The sequence below is a fragment of the Polyergus mexicanus genome, unplaced genomic scaffold, assembly GCF_030449975.1.
Source record: "Polyergus mexicanus isolate NDT 795.1 unplaced genomic scaffold, iyPolMexi1.0 SCAF_1, whole genome shotgun sequence".
Lineage (NCBI taxonomy): Eukaryota > Metazoa > Arthropoda > Insecta > Hymenoptera > Formicidae > Polyergus > Polyergus mexicanus.
In genome coordinates, this window is record NW_027223321.1 from 13,247,352 (window position 1) to 13,267,765 (window position 20,414).

At 33.4% G+C, this 20,414-nt stretch overlaps 1 protein-coding gene across 2 annotated transcripts; it reads left to right on the top strand.

Annotated features, from left to right (window-relative positions):
* The first annotated feature begins 201 nt into the window (after positions 1–201).
* LOC138936166 (putative ferric-chelate reductase 1 homolog) lies at positions 202–20,241 on the top strand. 2 transcript variants are annotated; one of them, XM_070301315.1, is made up of 12 exons: positions 202–273; positions 1,020–1,695; positions 8,951–9,270; positions 9,792–9,883; positions 11,978–12,137; positions 16,069–16,269; positions 16,884–16,979; positions 17,486–17,639; positions 18,188–18,414; positions 18,970–19,210; positions 19,673–19,785; positions 20,043–20,240. In XM_070301315.1, the coding sequence occupies exons 3-12, from the start codon at positions 8,953–8,955 to the stop codon at positions 20,184–20,186; spliced, it is 1,746 nt and encodes a 581-aa protein (XP_070157416.1). In that variant the 5' UTR covers positions 202–273; positions 1,020–1,695; positions 8,951–8,952; the 3' UTR covers positions 20,187–20,240. The 2 variants fall into 2 exon arrangements, with proteins under 2 accessions (XP_070157416.1, XP_070157424.1); XM_070301323.1 differs by lacking the exons at positions 202–273; positions 1,020–1,695 and adding an exon at positions 3,193–3,572 and having other exon boundaries at positions 20,043–20,241.
* The last annotated feature ends 173 nt before the right edge of the window (positions 20,242–20,414 follow it).

Below are 20,414 nucleotides of genomic sequence, written 5' to 3' on the forward strand. Positions count from 1 at the left end.
AACGAAAATTACATATAAATATAATTAATGATTTAATTTGATAAATGTTATTAAAAAGGCATGAAAAAGATAAATAAATTTGTATGTCTAAATGTTCTAGTACCATTTCCAGAGATCGACGCGCTCTTTAATTCGTCCGATACCGTTTACGTGTTTTTTTTTTTTTTTTTTTTTTTTTTTACGTTGTCTGGGCCGACAACGACGACGAGACATTGACAGTATGCGAGATAGAATGCGAAGGAGAATGGCAAAAAATACACCAATAAAACTCAGGTGAAACGAATGGTGAACGTACGGTACGTCGCATCGTACCGTTTTCGTGTCGTTAATCCCTCTCTCTTCTCATTCTTTCTCTCTCTCTCTTTCTCTTAACATAATTCAGTGCCGGCTTAGCGAGTGTTCTAAATACGGACATAAAAACGTAACGAAAAAAAATCTTGACAATTTTGTATGTGTACATATATACATATATGAGTACAAAAAATATATCTTTGAAAAATAATACAATACAAATAAAACACATGATATAATTTAAAATATATTCAAAATAAAATCCAAAATAAAATCAATATACATACAGGCATTCTGAAGAGAAAGATAGAAAGAGAAAAATAAGAAAACATAGTAGATAGCAACTAACGAGAGAATAGATGTTATATGATTCAATTACCCGATGTAATTATATGACACGATATGATCATCCATTAAAGAGAATATCTTCAATTCTTAAAAAATAATTTTATTTAAAAAAAAAAAAAGATAATTTAATCTCGCATTATCTTGTTCTTTTAATTGCGAATTTTTTGCTAACTATTTTTAACGATTTTCTAACAACATTTATTTCATTAAATATTTTCCAATTATTTCCTCAAAAACTTTCTCCTTCATATAAGTAATTACCTTTCTCGCTAAAGGTCCTTACTAAATATATTTATTATCTCTCGATTATTTTACACTTATAATAATTTAACATATTTAAATTTATATTTTGTTTTTAAATTATTGAACAAAATTTGCAGATAATTCCGAGCAGATAGATTCGCGAGCGGATAGATTCGCGAAGCTATACTGATGATAATGAAGAGACACCGTAACAAAAGTATCGGTATCGAGTGGCGTCATGGATCAGCCGCTACGAGCCTGAGCTGGTCTCACGACCGAGGGCCTTTCAACTCGGCCCGTATTTCTCGTACAGTCTCTCGCAAGGTGTGGTTCTTGACGCTATATAGACGGAAGTATGCCGCCGCGGGATCAACAAGTGTCGTGCGAGATCCACGTCCGGCAAACGATCAAGTCAGCGGCGCGTCTTTCCTGAGTCTCCTTCGATCCATTCCACGTCGACGAGGGAAGCCGCGCGATTAAACGCGAGTGCGTGTTTCTCTCCAAGTGCGATTTATCGAAACTCTCGATCGCGAACAGCACAGGACAATTCGCGAGTTCCCTCGACCGGACGGACGCGCCCGACGCGTCAACATTGGAGAACGGACGGTCGACAGGGGATTGTCGAACATCGGGATTGTCGATAAGGCGACCTGGGCGAAGGTGTACCCCATCATCGTGGAATTGGTGCACGCTTGTTACCGTGACACCGCCGGCACCAACGCACACGTGACCTCGTCGCGAGTTTGTTTGGCGCGCGTGTTACACGCCGTGGTGAACGCTGTCAAGGTTCAACAATTGCAGATACAAGAATCAGTGAGTACCTGCGCGATAATCCTGCGCATTCAATCCTCAGCAGATGTTATAAACTACGATGGTTTCATATGGTATTTAATCCTCAGCAGATGTTCTAAATTACGACGGTTTCGTGGGATTTATATGCAACTTGTGTGTACACACATACAAAAATGTAATATTTATAAGGACACGATTCTTTTAATCCTCAGAAAACGTAAGATTGATCTACGGTACCAATTTTGAAGAATTGATGTATGCGAGCAAGTAATGAAAACATACGTTGGGTTCTTTAACCGCCAGCCTTTTGTGATCGAAGAAAAAGCAGACATGTGACCCCGGTTGTTTAACAATTTATGCTCTTACTATCTTTTCTAAAAGCATGTCGATGTACGGAATCGTACGTTACCGAGAAAATCACCTTTCCACAATAATCTCCAGTATCTATTTAAAGATTCGTAAACAAACTGGATTCCTTGTTTTCTTCTTCTTTTCGAGCCAGATGGGAGCAGCTGGTGAAGATCTCAACATTTTCACATCACTCGCAACAATCTCCATTCTTTAAAATTAGTTTATAGTCTTCAAAATCGATATTACCATCTAAGAATCAATACAATATAAATAGTTTTTTCTTATTAAAAAATATATTTCTTTTTTCCATTTTCTAATTTGCATTGATTATATTGCAGATTATTCTTGCAGTTTAAAAATAAAATCAAAAAGTTTTTATCATTTTTTTTTCGCGAACAATAATCAGAAAAAATAACGCGTTTCTAGAATTGATGTCTAGACAATAAAAAAAGTCATATTATGTATAATGTCTTTTTTACGATTTTTTTTTTAAAATTCTCACATAAATCTGTGAAAAATTTTAAACACCTGATATGGCTTTCATTAGTGAAAAACATTGTCATTGTTAATTATTAATTAAAATTCTTGACCGAGAAAGAGGATGTTTTACGACAATTTTTTCTTCGAAGCTAACTGAATCGCATAAGATGCAATGTAAATTAAAGTGGAAAGATGACTTGTGTATACAGAAATAAACAAGGTTAGACATCTTAAAATTCATGAAGTAGCCTTATGAAGAAAGCTCGTAGGAAATATTCATAAGAAATTCAGCCGCTACTTCCTCTGCCTGTTTCAGAATTCTGAGTATAAACGTGACGATGATCTAAATCTCCTCTCCGCTACATAAAGATTAATCTTGTAGATGATTCGTAGAGTTGAGACTCATTGTATTTCTCACAAGAAAGAAGAATCAGTATGTTTCTCTCCGTATATTTCACATTTATATATCATCACGTATGTCAAATCGGTTAGCTCGATATCTTATATATATATATTTATATTATAATTTACATATATTTATATTTATATTATTTATATTATATTATATTATTGTATTTATATTATTAAATATATATTATATTATATATATAAATGTGAAATATACGGAAAGAAACGCGATAATTCCTCTTTCTTGTGAGAAATACAATGAGTCTCAATGTTACAAATAAATAAAATACGAATATATATAAAGCTGTCTAATAAATCCTCTCGTATATATTTTATGTATTAAAGAATAATAAATTTTTATACATTTATGTGGGAAAATTTATTAAACAGTTTTTCTTTAATTTGTGTCATCGAGTGTCATAATCGATGAGTACACGTTTCTGTGCAACGACAATCGAACGGAAAATCGAGTGGATCTATTGGATTTGAGATCCCTTCGATCGCTCTAGGGCTGATTTCTCCGACGTCGATTAACTTGAATCGTAGGGCAATCGCGTCTTTCCATCTTCTCCTACATACAGAGACAGAAAATCGAGAGAGATGATTGCATTACGATTACAGTTAATCAACTTTGGAGAAATCGACTCGTACACTTAAATGTGAGTATATATTATATATAGATATATTATTTCTCATTTTAGTACAATCGATAAATAATATATGCGATTATTCACTGCTGTGGGTTTTACCATCTGTGAGAAAAAATAATCATCGCGTCATTAATTAATTGATTCAATCAATTCCGAAAAATACGACATGACATATAGCAACAAATTTTGCCTTATCTTAATTTTATCTATAATTTGGATAAATAGCTTATTCTGTAGACATGCAGAAAAATTACTAAGAAAATGAATAAAAAAATAAAAATATACGAAATATAACTCGCGGACATTTCTAATATAGATCTCTGTATAATTATTCCCTAGAAGATAACATATATTTTATTCTATTCTTGTATTATATTTATGTATTTTATTAATTAAAAACATATTTTTAAAAAATGCTACCAAAAGATATTCTTTTCATTACACATGTCTTTTTTCAACATATAGATTTAAGAGACGATTCGGCAAAAATAAGTTCATCATTTATGGGGATCTTTTGAGATTTACGACTGAGATAAAGGACCTTGTAGATTAGATGCGAGAATAATGTTCATGTCCATCCTTGGACGCAGGTTGCCCTAATTGATTCAACTTGTGCATAAGACAAAGCGAAACAATTGGAGCAAGATCGATATGTTGCGGAGAAGCGTTATACTCGTTAAGGAGCAGATCGTTAAGAATAATTGCGGCAATGATGAATGGAGTTTCCCTGAATTCTTGTGCGGTCTCTCGTTTATGCAACCGATAAAATAATTTATAGTTTGGCAGTACCGACGCGAGAGTAATGCTCGACATGGAAATTCTAGGACAACAGGGCATCGTAACCATGACGATACGTTCAGTAAACACGGAAGAGACGAGACACGATACTTTGTTTGCCTAATGACATTCGGGGAGCGGTAGAAACTTACAAATACGTACGAATACAATTAACCTTTCAAAGATGTATGTCATGTATGAATGCCTAGCTACTCGACGATGTAGTATAATATAAAATAACATTGAGTAAAAGTATTTAAAATTGTATAAAAATGTGCCATATTTCATTAAAATCTGTGTTAATTGTATAATAATAATAATATCAGGCGAAAATAAAATTAATCAGGCGAATATTGTGAAAAGCAGCTTAAGATAATTAAATAAATAAAATACAGAATTTTTTAAGACAGAAAGTACGCGAGATAATTCTTCCACTGCATTTTTTCAAAAGCATATATTTTGTATGTTGTTAAATAAAGTGCTGTGAGCTCCAATTGAGAGACAGTGAAATATTAGGGCGTACCTGAGCACACCTCCGACACACACATATCCATCACAGTCATTAACTAAAATGTCTCATTATCGTTTAGGGTATAATTTTAAGCTACGCTATTATTGATGCTGCATCTGTTATACAATATTCAGTTGATTTGTTTCAAATGACGTAACTTAATCATAACGTCTGTTTCATGTTGAAATGACAGATTAGTAATCACTTGCTAAGCGCATGACTAGGTGATATGCGAAAGTGCATCGTGTGAAGATCACGTTGCATAACAAGAGATGAGATAAATATGCTACTAAGAAGATCATATTACGGATATTAAATAGTATTTGTATGGGGTAGCTCTTAATATTATAGCATTAAATGCAAATAAATGGATTGATAATAATAGAAAAATAGACGAAACAAGAAAAAAGAAATGTCGGCAAACATACGGAATCATTCCGCCATTTCGTAATTTCGATAATCACGATATTTCAACGATAGCAGTATATTGTGCTACCATAATCGGTTTCAATTTTGTCAGTAAATGAGATCGGCTTTCTACTTTAAATACGAGAACCCGCAGATAATTACAGCAAACAATATCGATAATTAAATAATAAAGCGATAAATATATTTTTTTTTGTCCGCTTGCACTTTTTTTTTTTTAAATAAATTTTAGGATAAAAAAGATTGGTATTTAAACATATTTAAATATATATAATGAATAGTGTCAATTGTTTGACATGTGTTATAAGTAAAAAGCGTCGTAAAAAAATTTTAATGTAATCTTGAATATATTAACATTCTGTAGCAAGAGAGCCACGTAACTAATAAGAGAATATAAGGAAACTTTACGATGTCGTTTTTTTCACTATATCTATGCAATAAATACTCATCGATTTTAACCTTTGAAATCATATATATATATATATATATATACAATTGGAATTTCCTATGCGCTCATAAAGAACCGCGCAGGAGGAAATCCACCTGCGGTGAATTCATGTCGATGTGAATTCTGTGTACGTGCGCATAGTTATGCGTACACGCGCTTGAATATGTGTGCGAGTGTAAAACGCAGCGAGTGAATCACACACGCGTTATAAACCGCAGAACGAAACCTTGTGCTCGTTCTCTCCTCCATACAATGAAATAATGATACACGATAATGCTAGGCACACGCGACACGTGATTATCGTGGTCTTAATTCCTCTGCGATATGTCACACACAAACGCAAAGTCGGACTCGAGTGATTTTTTTATTCGCGATATCGTCACGAGGTTTTATCTAGGATTAAAAAAAGAACGATCGTCCTGGTTTCCTCCTGGTGTACATGTAATTGATGTATCCGGGTATATGCGTTCTCCAATTCGCACGTGCGCGTACATAGTGGTCGCAGCGGTTTGCAAATTGCAGGCTCCGTCCGCGAGAGAAATTTCGAGTGCATCTGCAATATTGATCTTGGACGGTGTCGACGGACTCGCCTCAATATTCGTCCATGATTGCCGCATTGTCGAGATAATTGTATTCTTTGCGAATGCGTCTCCAATTAACGGTTATTACGTCTATATATCGTTTATTACGAATATGGAATATGGAATATGTGAATATGGAATATAAATATCGAAATGAAAAATAAGTACGGACGCCAATATTGTATATTTGTAGTTAGTTTTTTTATTATATTTGCATTGTTCGTGCGTGCGTGTGTGTGTGTGTGAAAAATTTTCTCAAATAATATTTATTTTTATCGAAAAATGGAACCTTCATTAAATATCATCAATAAAACTTGAAACAATTTTGTAACTTTCTTTATACACTTGTATGAATATTGATATAATAATAATAGGTTTTTTTTTCTATTTATATCACGCTGGATAAATATAATTTTGTTTTTTAATTTGAAATAAATTTCTTACGTAAAGACGATCTGTGCGCTATTATTTTCTAAAATAATCATGTATCACTGTATACATTTGCTATTACGTTATGTAACTATTTATGTTTCTAATGCTGATTCACTGCAATTCTTCAATCTTTGTGAAGAATCTTGAGTCATCTCGTGAGAATCTTTGTTTCTAGTTAATACACATTGACTTAAATCGTTGTTAAATAGTTTGCGCCTAATTCCTTCAACAATGAATTATGCTATGCCTTTGACGAGACGGCAGGACAATAATTTCTCGTGATGAACGGTCTAATTTTAATCGGCAAACTTGGAGCATGTGCGTGTGCGTGTGTCCTTGTACGTGTGAAAGTATAGAATATATAATTGCGACTGGTAATTATTCGCGAGTGATCGATCTTGTCTCGAATATGCACGCCGACTTTACAGAGATTCATGAAATTTACACGAAGTTTATCGTGCATTTTATCGACCAAGCTGCTAATTCTTAACTTCCTAGGAAGATACGATCGCATTTATAAAAATGTACATAAGTATTGCTGTGTCAATGACACTTTCCTTATTAAACATACACAATGCGATATTTTACATATTATTAAAACTATAAATTGCATACTTTCAGTTCTAAAGTTTAAAATATTATTATGCACATCTTCCTTCTTGATTTCGTCGCTGAGTTTCTCGTCTGTATTTCTTTGTCACGAAGAAACTTATGTATCAAATTTTGGCTGAAAATAGCAACTCCGAACTTCAACAGCGTGTATATACCATAAGACAAAGCAATAATTTTAAGCAAGCGAATCTCGTTTCAAGCGAACGCTCTACGCCTCGTTTCAAAAGAACGTCGCAGTATACAAACCTTTCCACGGCTACGTGGCATTTCAATGGCGAGGGTCAGTGGGCAGTTATATAACGGCAGGAATATTTCAGTTGCGCCGGGGCATTTAGGAATGCGCGAGCTAAGAAACTCGTAAGGAGTTTAAAACTCTCAATAGGTGAAAGTCAGTTCTTTCAGGCGTGGGCAGTACACGAAGGAACGAGCGTTCCTCGGAGTCATTCACTTCTTGCACTCCTCCCAGCTTATTAGTGTCTCGATAGTTCCCTCTTCTCATCCATCCACCTCTTCTACTCCTCCCTTTAATTATCTCAATCTAATGTTCCGCGTGATTGAACAATTAACTCTGCGTGTAATGTATTAGAAAAGATTATCAATGATTACGATATTTCTTGTCGTCGTGGATTTTCTGATTTTATCTTGGAGCCGTTATCATCGTCCCATATATTAGAACTACTTGAATGGAGGATAAATATTTTTTATTACAACAGCTTGGGAAACTTGGATTTTATCAGGAAGATTGTGTAAATAAAGACGATATTAGAGTCATTATCTAGATATGCAATGCGGATAAATATTGAAAGAGGCTTTTATTAAAGAGAGAGATGACAATTTTATCGTATATTTTGGTATCATTTGGGAATCTATTGTTGAATAAAATTATACGATTGTCGATAAAGATACCAAACGAGTCTTTACAGAATTTGAGCGTTATTTACCAATGCATTCGTCAATTTCTAACGCACAAATACGGTTATTTTAAAATTGAAATTCATATAGTACTATATTGCAACGTGTTGCATATGTGCATATATTACTATATACATAAGTGAGGAAATAAGACATGCGTTACGGATAAAATAAATGACAGCGAACTGTCGTCGGATGCACATTTCTGTTTACGTCATACCGGATAAATTCAATATTGAAATATGCGAACATCAAACAAATCTATTGTCTGCATTCTCTGTTTAAACAAGTGTGCAGTTTCATTTAAATATTTTCCAATCATCTCATTACATCTCCAATGAGGTTAAAAGAATTCAGGCGCTCGTGATATTGTAATTCTTTCTTTCACCATGCATTGCTGAAGCTAATTGCAAATCCGATACTAACAATAAGAGTAATTCGATAAAAAAGTTTAAAAGGCGATTATGCGGTACAAATGAGTTTCCACTTTAATACGACGATGTGAAGTAATGCTTTGAACACATGACTTATACAAAGTGTCCTAAAAAGATCGAATGTCCGTTTAATAACAGATTCTTTTGTCGATCTGGAATCAATTTTTTATTAGTAAATATATGCTATAAATCACGATACTGGGCATTATTTGTATCTATCCTCTAAAGCGTACCTCGTGCTTGTTTTGTTACAGAAATGCCGAGGATGTTGTTGTTCCTAGCCATTGGCCTGCTCGCAAGGGTATCGGGATTACCCAATGGAGCACCACAGGAGACATGCTCGAATCTAATGCCGCGTCATCCCGGCAGCTCCCTTCAATCGTCATATCCGCCTTATCAGGTGCTACCCGCAGCTGGACGAGGCAGGGTTCGGCTGATCCTCGGAAGTCCCCAGGGCCTCGCGTACGAGGGCTTCATGATCTTCGCTAGAGACATCAACAATGACGAATTTGTGGGAGAATTCACGAATCTGCCCGATTCCGCGAGAACCGTCGAATGCACCCAAGGCGTAAAGGTACTTTATCGCGCGATATCATTTTATAATCTTGTTTTATTCCCTCTTAAAGAAATAAAAAAAAAATAAATAAAAGATTTAAGTGTCTTTATAAACAATTTAAAAATTCGATACAAAAATCACTCCGCAACTCGCACTTTTAACTTAAAAAAAAAAAAAAAATTAACGATTTAAAAATTAAACATCTAATTTTATGTTTATAATTAATTCTTCCTACAAGTCCTCGAAGCAGAAAATAAGATCGCTGTTGTATCGAACTTTCGAAATATTAAAACAATTGCAAAATCATTACTTTTGATTGCGGATTTCGATCACATTGTACACTTCATGATACGATTACGGCGTATATATAATGATATATGACGCATCAGAGTATTCCGTTTTTACATGATGAATATCTTTCTATCGTTAATGGGGTTTCTTCAAGATTAAATCATTTATCGAGGCTCCTTTGTAAATATACAATTTCAATGATGCGTAATTTCTTATCTGATGGAACTTTTCCTGTTTCTTGTATCTAGAATGGTGTGACTCATACGAACACGAACAAGAAACATAATTTGGAATTTGATTGGAAAGCTCCGGTCGATTACGAGGGTACCATTATCTTTAAGTAAGTATCGTATAATGATAATGATTCTTTAACAAGCATCGCACGATTTAGCTTGATTACATCGAGTGTCAATTAATTCTATCGGCGATATATTCAATTTCTTTCATACGCTATCTATGCATCTATTATTATTCAATCGATGTTCCGCAAAATATTTATTAATTAATATCTCTCAAATATATTCGAGAAAACATTATGACGTATTATATGAATTATATAAGTCACAAACTATTAAAAAAATCTATGATATCTTCTGATTTGTCTTAATTTTTTACGTGTACGTGTATATTTCGTCGATTAATTTATCTAAACTTATTATTATTTATTATGTTCAAGGATACGCATGCACATACTTTATCAAATGAGATTGAAGGAATTTGCTTGTTATTTATTTCGCGAATTCGCAAAATTGCAAAATTTCGGAACGTCTGTACGATGTAAAACAAAAAAAAAAAAAAAAAAACGTCAGCGTTTGTGCGAACGGCTTAATTGTTGAGTCAGGATTTCCGCGACTTATCTCAGCCGTTGAACGCACACACGCACGCAGGCAACGCACACGCGCGGGCACGCGCGCACATAAACGTGTATCACTCTTGTGAATCACAATTAGGTATTACCGTATTACGCGCGGCTGCTTCACATTTGGAATTCGACGTGCTCGTGCGAGCATAACGGTACGAGAAGTGCGCGAAACATTCCTTATAAACTTTTCCTTTAATAATCGATTCGAAATAACTAATTCATGTTTAATAGAAAGCGCGCAGCTGCGCCCTCGCTGAAAGTTTGTAACTTATTTCGAAAAGAGTTTGAATGTTATTTTGATTTTACGGCTCCATTTGGGAATTCTTCGCTGCTCTTTTATACCGATATTTATATTTCGTCGCAAGCAGCATTAATAATAATAAAAAAAAAAAAAAAAAAAAGAAAAAAGATTTATGAGAAAAAAAATTGTTAATATATTTAGTGTCATGGTTAATACGGGACTGGGGGGCGGTGGTGGGGGGAGGGAGAGATCTCCTAATATGTTAAAAATTTTATATGAATCTTATACTATATTTTTAACAAATATCAAGAGTCTGACAATGAGTAAAATACTGTGATTTTGGTAGAAGGATTGAAAAAAAAAAAATCAATAAAACTGTTATGTATTTTTAATCTTTAAACTCATTAACTTTATAGATTTGTTAAGATATCTTGTGCTATTTTTATTCATCTATGTATAATATTTTAAGTGTCGCGTAAGACAATCGAAAATTAGAAAAAATGAGTCCCTTATTAAGATTTAATGAAATCCTTATTAAGATATATTACAGAAAATTCTATCTCACGCGTTGAACATTTAGAGTAATCCGTTATATATCATGTATGATAAAAGTAAAGAGAAAGGGAGAAAAAACGCAAAATTCAAACGCTCCAATTTTTGACAAGCAGATACTTAATGTTAGAAAAATAATATTAAAACATTTTTTTTTTTTTTTAAATCACGCGTAAAATTTTTCTATATTTTTATTTATTATCGGCTAATGTTGCAAAAAAAATAGATTTCATTTTTTAATAATTTCATAATAATTTTAATTTCCTTTATCATGATTTATTTTAATATTATTTTAATTTTTTTTTTACATAAAATTTTTGTGTTTATAAAAAATTCTGTTTTATATTAATTAGGATATTTCAAAGTTTATTTAGCGTCTATTTGTCATCAGAAAGAAAAAAAAAATCTAAAATAATATTTAATATAAAAATGTATACATGCATATCTATGTGCACAAAGGAATATTTTTCACGAAAATTTTTCCATTTCCCGTTTTAAATGCAGCGGAATATTTCAAAATGTCCGACATCAAAGTAATAAAATCGTGAATATGTAATATGAAAATACGCATTGGTATATCTATGTTTTATATCGGTATAAGTTTGATTTCAACATAATATATATATCTGATAAAATATCGTTATAATATATTTATATTCCACAAGCTTTATATATATATCCTAAAATAAAGAGGTTCTGTCATTTCGATTTAATTCTGGACTTTAACATTGCAGTGCGCGTTACAATTGATCATTGATCTTTTATTGTTTCTTTTGCAGTTCCACCTTCGCTCAGGATTACAGCACGTATTGGGTTGGCGTGGAATCGCCCAGAATCACCGTCGACAAGCGGTCCATTGATGTATCGACCCTACCTACGCCCGTCACTACCTTCAGGACCACCACGCCGCCCTACTATAGCCGCACCGTCAATTATGTGGTAAGTATTATACAATATTTCCCATCGTCCCGCTATTATGAGGTAAATGCGTCCGAGTATTACACAGAGCGTTAAACGATGTAAGCAGCCTGTAAGTCCCGATAGGCGCGGCTTTACCAACATCGCTCGTAGGACGCACGCGAGCCGACTTGATTCAATGAGGTTACTATATTGTTGTAACCATATTTCAAGAATTTATCGAGTTTACATAGAGAGTGCCTCAAAATCGCTGGATATTCTTTTCGTCGATCTGTTTGAGAAATAGATTTCCCAATAAAAATTTCATCGAAAACATGTGTTGGTGGAAAAAATATAATAATTTGATCAATGATAAAATATGAAACGAATTAGGCGAGAAATAAATAACGAAATCATTAAATTTTTTATTAATATCTTAAGTAAAGTTTAATTTAAAGTTTAATTATATAGAAAAATGTTTAATATTGTATGTAAAAAATGGTAGTGAATGATCAGATTTGCCTCGACATTTTTGTCGAGAAAAATAAAATTCTTTAAAAAAATCTATTATTGCAGTTTAATTCGTAGATCGTATTTTTTCGAATAGTATTGTATGTAGTTGTCTTTCTATCGCCGATAGATCATGTTACATAGAAAATCTGTTTGTAAGGTTATATATATTATATAATCTATCGAATTTTTTTTTCAGTAAGTAATAACTTTTTCAATTGTTCCGCTGTGTTTTGTTCGCGCAGAGTAAAACGGATTTTGGATTAAAACGCATTTAAATTCTCATTCGCATCTTGAATAAATTGCAACGATACTCTAATTAATGACAATTGTCAGCCCCAAGTAAGTTATATATTCGCGAGATAAATAAATAATTATACCCACTGATATCAAATGGAAGAATTAAAATAGATCACTCATAAATCTCCATTTTGCAATTTTGCAAAATTCAAGTTTATTAATTAAAATTTATTTAATATTCTCGTTAAGCATCTTACACTCGACCGAATACAATTTATAATCATAAAATGGATCATATTAATGGAAAATATGGCACGCATTGACTCTCTGCATCTTTCTCTTTCCGTTTATATTATTAACATAAATCGAAATTTCGAAAGTTTCGATTAATGTGAAAAATATTTTAGATCCCGCACATCTTTCTGTCATATAATGATAGCGATCTGCACTATCATATCGTGGAAAGTAAAAAAATTACGATCCCCACATATGCATATACACACACGTACACAGAAGCGAATACAGTAACGCGTGACGCGTGTTGCAGATGCATGATTTATGTATCTATACATGTGTGCATGTATATACCATATATGTATGGATCTCTTAACCATGACAAACGCATAACGCACGACCGCAACTAACGTTCTGGAAATTATGCTTTATGTACTTTCACCGTTCACTTCCGCGGGGCCGTTTACGATTTCGTATCGTCGACCTTTTATGATTCGTATCTTTTTTTTTTTTTTTTTTTTTTGCGCGCGTTCGAGAATTGTCAAACGGAATTATCGAATGCGCGCGGTCAAAGATAAAAAAAAAAAGTTAAAAAAAAAGATAAAGCAAAAGAATATTCTCTGAATTACGGATTGTGACATCTTGGCAAGACTTATGTTATACTCCGATGTTTTCCAAATCCTTTGAACGCGAAAGTACTATTAATCTTGCATTTCTTGCGTTGAGTTTTTTAAATTCATTGCAACTCCTTTTTCCTTTCCATGTTGCGTCGTCTTCCAGTTCCACAATCTATTTTATTTAAGCTTCAAAGGAATATATAAATCTTTCGACGAATTATTCAAAAACATTTTTAATTTTTTTTTTTTTTTTTTTAAATACTTAATGATATAAAAAAGATATTTTGTAGTCTCAATGCGAGCAAAATATCGTCTATGTCTAGAAGACATAGAAAATAATATAGAATTCGCAGTTGTTAATTTTTGAAATAAAAATTTATATGACAAATCAGAGAAATCTATATATAATATATGTATAAACTTTTCGTATAGTGTGAATATATCACAATGCATAAATTTCCCTTGCATTTTTCACAATTTTACAAATAAGCTAATCGAGCAGAACAGCTTGTCGATCGTTCTTTTTCTATGATATCTCAATAAATTATCAGATTTATTGAATAATTGTCAGATCTCAGAACTTTTTATTAATTAAAAATTTTTATTATCGCTATATAAATTGTTTCCTGTCGCGAGAATAATTTGATAATATTTTTACGTCGACGGTAAATTGCTTAAATCGGTTAAACAATATATATATATGTGCGACAAATTCGTTGAATAATTACAAACTGCCGTGCGGGCGAGTGACCTTTCCTTGAAAACGGCACTCGATCGTTTGCGATAAAAAAATGTAAAAAATACAGCAAAGAGCGATAATGGCCACCGAAGCGTGAACGCGCGATTTCGCGAAGCGTATCTAAATTGAAGCTTGGTCGTCAAGCTTGTTTCTCTTTCTGTTTCTCTTTCCCTTGCCACAGATTTCCTTTTCGTTCGGCTGTACGCCACGTTCCCGTAAATTGTTGCGCGCTTATTAGGGTTTCTTGCTGAATCATATATGCCTTGACTTCGCCAGAAACAATTTTGCATTAAATCTAATCACAAATAATATTTATTTAAATAGTAGATATTTTTTGTTGCGTATGTGAAATAACGGCATAGCGATATAATTCAAGCTATTGCCACGGTTTCGGCGTAGAAATTTATATCATAATCAATTCCAATAATTAACATGCATAGATACATATTTTTAATATTTAAATTAATATTTTTTAATATTTACAATTTTAGAAACAACAGAAATTATATATAAAAACAATAAAAATTATTTTGAACTATAAATAAAATATGACAATTAATATTATCATATTGTCATTATATTGGTATTATATTAAGAAGTATAACTCATTAGTGCGTTATATTAAAGATTATTAGATCTTGTGAGATATTACTCATGCTATTATACATTTATGTCAGAAGCTTTAAATTGATTTGACACTGTGTTATCATTATGAGATGAAAACATGTCGTTCTATTGATAGCTCTTACAACAGAAATAATTCTACGCTTGGTATTTACATCGCTGTCATAGCTGTGGACACGCTTACGTCATAGATAAGTGTTAACGCTGTGGTAACTGTTTTAATTTTATGCCATACAACGTGCCGTCAAGTTATGTTTATATCGATAATACACGAGGTTTAATATTTGCCACTTGTCAGGAGTCAAGTTTGCAATATTTTTAATCTGAACACACAACTGTAGTTTCACGAAAATTTTTTTATGGAACGAAAACTATTTTGTTTATATAACAAGGTTTATTTTTGGAATTTTTCAAAATGATTCAGATAACAAAAATATACAAACTTTAATTCTGACGTTACCATTTTTCTGTTTTGTGTATGTTTTTCAGTGTTATAATTTAATGAAACGTATTTCTTTATCCTGTTTACTTTAATACGGCTAATTAAGAGTAATTTCTGAAATTATTAAAGTTTAAATCCGATCCCTTTCCTTTACGATGTAATGATACGGCAAAATATTTTTCGTATATTTTTCTTAGATATCGAAGTAGGAAAATAGGAAATAGGAAACGTCTATAAATAAAATATGGCAAAAAAGAATGATAAGGCAAAATATTTTTCATATTTTTCTTAGATATCGAAGTAGGAAAATAGGAAATAGGAAACGTTTATAAATAAAATAAGCGACTTCTCGGAGCATCTCGCGAAGATCGATAATTCTGAATATCTAAAACTCCCGTCTCCCTATTTTTTGCTAGTTTATTTTTTTTTTATCCATCGCTCGATTTCGCGGACAGCGGAAGGACGTTGCGCAATCTTCGCAAATGGTATTGTATCTCGCGGAATGCGGCATCTCGCGCCTTGGCAAAAATTCCCCGCGTCATCCCCAGGTGTGTGTTCTCGTTACAGACGCAGGATGAAGAGGACCCGTTCTACGCCGGCTGCCACATTACGAAGAACTGCTTTGGCGGACCCGTGGGCTGTATAAAAACCAAGGACTGCGCCGCCGTGGTGGCCGTGATCGTGCAGGGCGACGAATATCATTTCGAGATGCAGGCGCGGGGGGAGGCCAAATATGTCGCTGTCGGCCTGTCGGATGACAAGAATATGGTAATTGCGCGAGAAGCTGCGCTTGATTATTTCGCATAGCTTTTTCCCTCGGACACATGTGCGATTTATACAAGCGAAAATTTGCGAATAGAATTCTCGCGCGAAACTATTTTATTAAGAGCGTCAAGCTGCCTTTTATTCGCTGCATTTTTCAATCTTTTTTTTTTTTCTTTAGAATTTTCATTATCCTGCTCTGATTTCTGAAATCGTCTGAATTTTTTAACATTTTTCTTTCTTTTTTTTCCTTAATTGTCTTTGGAGACATTGGACAAAACCTCATTTTTTCTTCAATTATTCTCTGAAATATTAATTGCGAGATATATTAAATATATCATCGACATCATAAACACATCTCGAATAGTTCGATGATTGTAACGTAGAGACTCTAAATTATACTCTAATTGTACATCCGAAAATTGATTACGCGAACGCGATTTGATTTCTTTGTTATGCAAACTTACATAACATTTATTTGGCAATTAAAATCGCGTCGTCACCGTAGAAATTACTGCGAATATATATTTGCCTTACGCAATTAATTACGCGCGTAATTGCGCGAGATCAATGATTAAGCGGTAATGGTTGAGTTATAATATGCGGAATGTGGTGCGCAGGGCGATGACAGCGTAGTCGAGTGCACGAACGAGGACGGTGAAATTGCGTTACATATGTCTTGGAATTCCGGAAAGCGTAATACGCGCCATGCGACGGTGAGTATCGTTTATTATGCTACACTGACTCAGATGCGCGCCTCTGTGCTAATTAATTCGCCTTATGTTCTGTCGCGGACAACGAGTCTGGCCCATTAGATCCCAATTATTACGCTCGCCATAGCCGGCGCTGTTATAATATACTCCCCGTTACAGTAATGCATAAATCTTTAAGCTCTACGAATAATTACGAAGCTCGTAAAAGGCATTTCAACGTATTTGATAGAAGCTTATCAACGGCCGAAATTTTTCTCGCATCATCTCCCTATTAACATGCTAATCTTTTCTTCATTCAAAGTAGATTATTTCGAGTTGAGTTTTTTTATTTGAAATTTAATATTGAAGTAGTTTAATGAAATATCTTCGTTGAGGTCAAAATAATCCTGCATAAAATCAAGCAATACATATTAACATTATCGTACGTTGTGAATTATTTCCATTTCGTTCTCGAGATTTATGTCTGACAAATGTTTCCTTGTTTTATTCGCCTTCGATATCGTCCACAGGAAGGTGCGGTCGAATTGGAAAATGCCTCGATCAAGAATGACCTGATGTATTGCAAATTTCGACGGGACAAGCGCACTGTTGTTGAAGGACGTACATATGACCTTGTCAATACTCCATATCATCTTCTCGTGGTCGCCGGCAAAGATCTACGAAGTATGTATATCATCGCGAGCGTGTCTATTCATTATTTATCATTATCAATTATCGCTAATTATTAAATAAACAAAAAATGGTGTCTACCAATGATCGCGCTAATGCTAGATTTATGATGCAAAGTTTTGCCATCGCGCTTCTTTAAATAAAGGTTGAGGAAGAAGAAGAAGAAGATTAACGGAAGGCTTCGCCAAGTTCGCTTCTCGTACGTTTCCGCTGAGAACAAAGTGTGTAAAAACTTTACAACTTTCTTGCCGAAGATTGTGCAAATTTGATAGCTTCTTTATGCTTATGCTCGAACGCAAACAGGAAAATGAATAAAATGTGATTTACATGTACATAGATAGATCGCGTTTCTCCATTTTCTATTTTGAAGAAGAGAGAGAGAGAGAGAAAAAGGGCACAATGTGATCTCACGATTGATTGCATATAATTAAAATAAATATTTATGACGTATGCAAGGAAAAATTATTCTTTGCTTATATGCGAATGATTTATATGTATACCGCAATTATATCTTTTCTATTTTTTTTTTTTTTTTTTTTTAGAAAATGGCGTTGAATTTCACGACATCGTCTATCTTGGGACTAGTACCTCAAAGAAATTGTCCGACGTTGGAGAATGGATTCCAGCCAGCGACCTACTAATTCGCCTTCACGGTGCACTTATGTTGGCATCGTGGATCGGCACGGCCTCCATCGGGATGCTACTTGCGAGATATTACAGACAGACATGGGTTAACTCCCAGCTGTGTGGAAAGGATCACTGGTTTGCCGTAAGCATGCAGTTTTCTAGGCAATCGCATAGCTATTCAATGTTTGACACCATTCCAAGTTTTTTTCAAAATTATACAATCTCGTTCTCGATTTATTTCCACTCGTCAAATATATATCGCAATTATACAGAATCAATGTGAAATAAAAATAAAAATTCTATTAATTCACTCGCTTAACTTCTATTTCTGTTTCTACAAAATTGGCTTATTCATCAATTTTACAATAATTGAATAGAATAAGTGGAGTATTTATTTATGTTTCAAAAAAGAATGTTTTTATAGATGAATATTTTACAAATAATTTTACTCTATAAAACATTTCAAATTCTTTTAATTGATGATATTTTAATATATTTAATGATTTCAATATATTTAATTTCTTTAAACTAATTAAAATATTCCAACATTCCATCAGTGGAATATTCGCGTTATTTTCGCGATAAAATCTAAGCGTACATCGTTAACACTTAACATTAAAGCACGCGAAGAGAAAGCGGTTGCCACCTTTCTCGCGCTTCTTTCACTATAATAAAATCCTATCGATTTTTCCTCAAGTGGCATAGATTTTTCATGATGCTCACTTGGTCGATGACGATCGCAGCCTTCGTAATAATATTCGTGGAATTGGGCACATGGAGTTCTGCAACGATACACGCTTCCGTTGGCCTGGCTACTACAATTTTGTGCTTTATTCAGCCCTTCATGGCGGCTATGAGACCGCATCCAGGCGCACCACGAAGAGCTCTCTTCAATTGGGCTCATTGGTTCGTCGGTAATGTGGCAAAAATATGCGCCCGTAAGTTGAGTTATACGAGTGTCCCATTTTTTTTTTCACGCATTTGATATATTACATTTTTTCGTTCTTTATGTATTGTCATTTGAAGAACATATCTCTTTTATGTTTAATGTTTTATTGCGTTAAAAAGATTGATTATAATGCTAAATAAATTGAGACCTTTAATAATCTCTGTCATTTAATTTAATATTATTTTTATTAAATATTTTAATCTCGCTTTGATTTGACCCTCTGTAATATAGGATAATCTATCCTTGAATCTTTTCAAACTAAACGTCATGCTAAACATGAAATATGTAAATTCGTTAATTCTACTTTTTTTTTCTTGATATCTTCTCAATTCAATATAAAATGCATCATGAATTATATCAGATAGGATGAATAAACATTGAAGAATTCGTTTTTTTTTTTTTAATATGAAATTGTATAAAATTATATAATATATGAAAATTTTTTCCATAGTAATCGCGCTTTTCTTTGCGGTACGACTAAACAAGGCCAAACTTCCGGAGTGGGTCGACTGGATTCTTACCGCATATGTGGTATTCTATATTCTGACTCACCTCATTTTAACAGTAAGAGTCCTTGTCACATTATCGCGCAAATTTTTAAAAAATATGCGAAAAAATCTGATCAATTTTGTCATCTGATCTAAGTCGATTAAAAATCAATTACATTTTAACAAAATTAAAATCTTTTATTTTGCACAATATCTCGAGAAAAATAATTCAATATTTAACGGAATTTGTGCTTCAATACTGAATTACGTTAATCCGCCTTTCCGAGAGATTGCAGTTATATTTGCTATCATTCTTGCCGATTTATGTTGCAGTTCCTTGGTTGCGTCTCTGACAAACAAGCCAGTCAGAGAGTGAATTCATTTCCGATGAAAGACATGCATTCTCGCGGATCGATGGTGCATCCAGATGCGAGGCGAGACGCTCCTGTAAGATTTTCTGAAATAAGAGTGACGTAATCGAATGATCTTTCAACGCGCGTCGATCCACTTTGAAATATTAATAAGATTGTCAGTAAAACAGAGATAAAAGAAGAAGATAATACGCTTAACAATAATATTTTTTTTTCATTCTTGTGAATATTGAGAAATCTATCAATGACAATTGTGAAATCTAATTACATTTTTTTACAACGTAATAAAAAGCCAAATTACACGCGCTCAAAAATGATTGAATTCTATGCACTT

What these genes read in the sequence shown, in the direction of transcription:
- LOC138936166 (XM_070301315.1), top strand. Translation starts at nt 8,953, where the DNA reads ATGCCGAGGATGTTGTTGTTCCTAGCCATTGGCCTGCTCGCAAGGGTA. An exon ending in TGTCGGATGACAAGAATATG is followed by an intron (nt 16,270 to 16,883) that starts GTAATTGCGCGA and finishes TGTGGTGCGCAG; the next exon opens with GGCGATGACAGCGTAGTCGA. An exon ending in TGTGGCAAAAATATGCGCCC is followed by an intron (nt 19,211 to 19,672) that starts GTAAGTTGAGTT and finishes TTTTTTCCATAG; the next exon opens with TAATCGCGCTTTTCTTTGCG.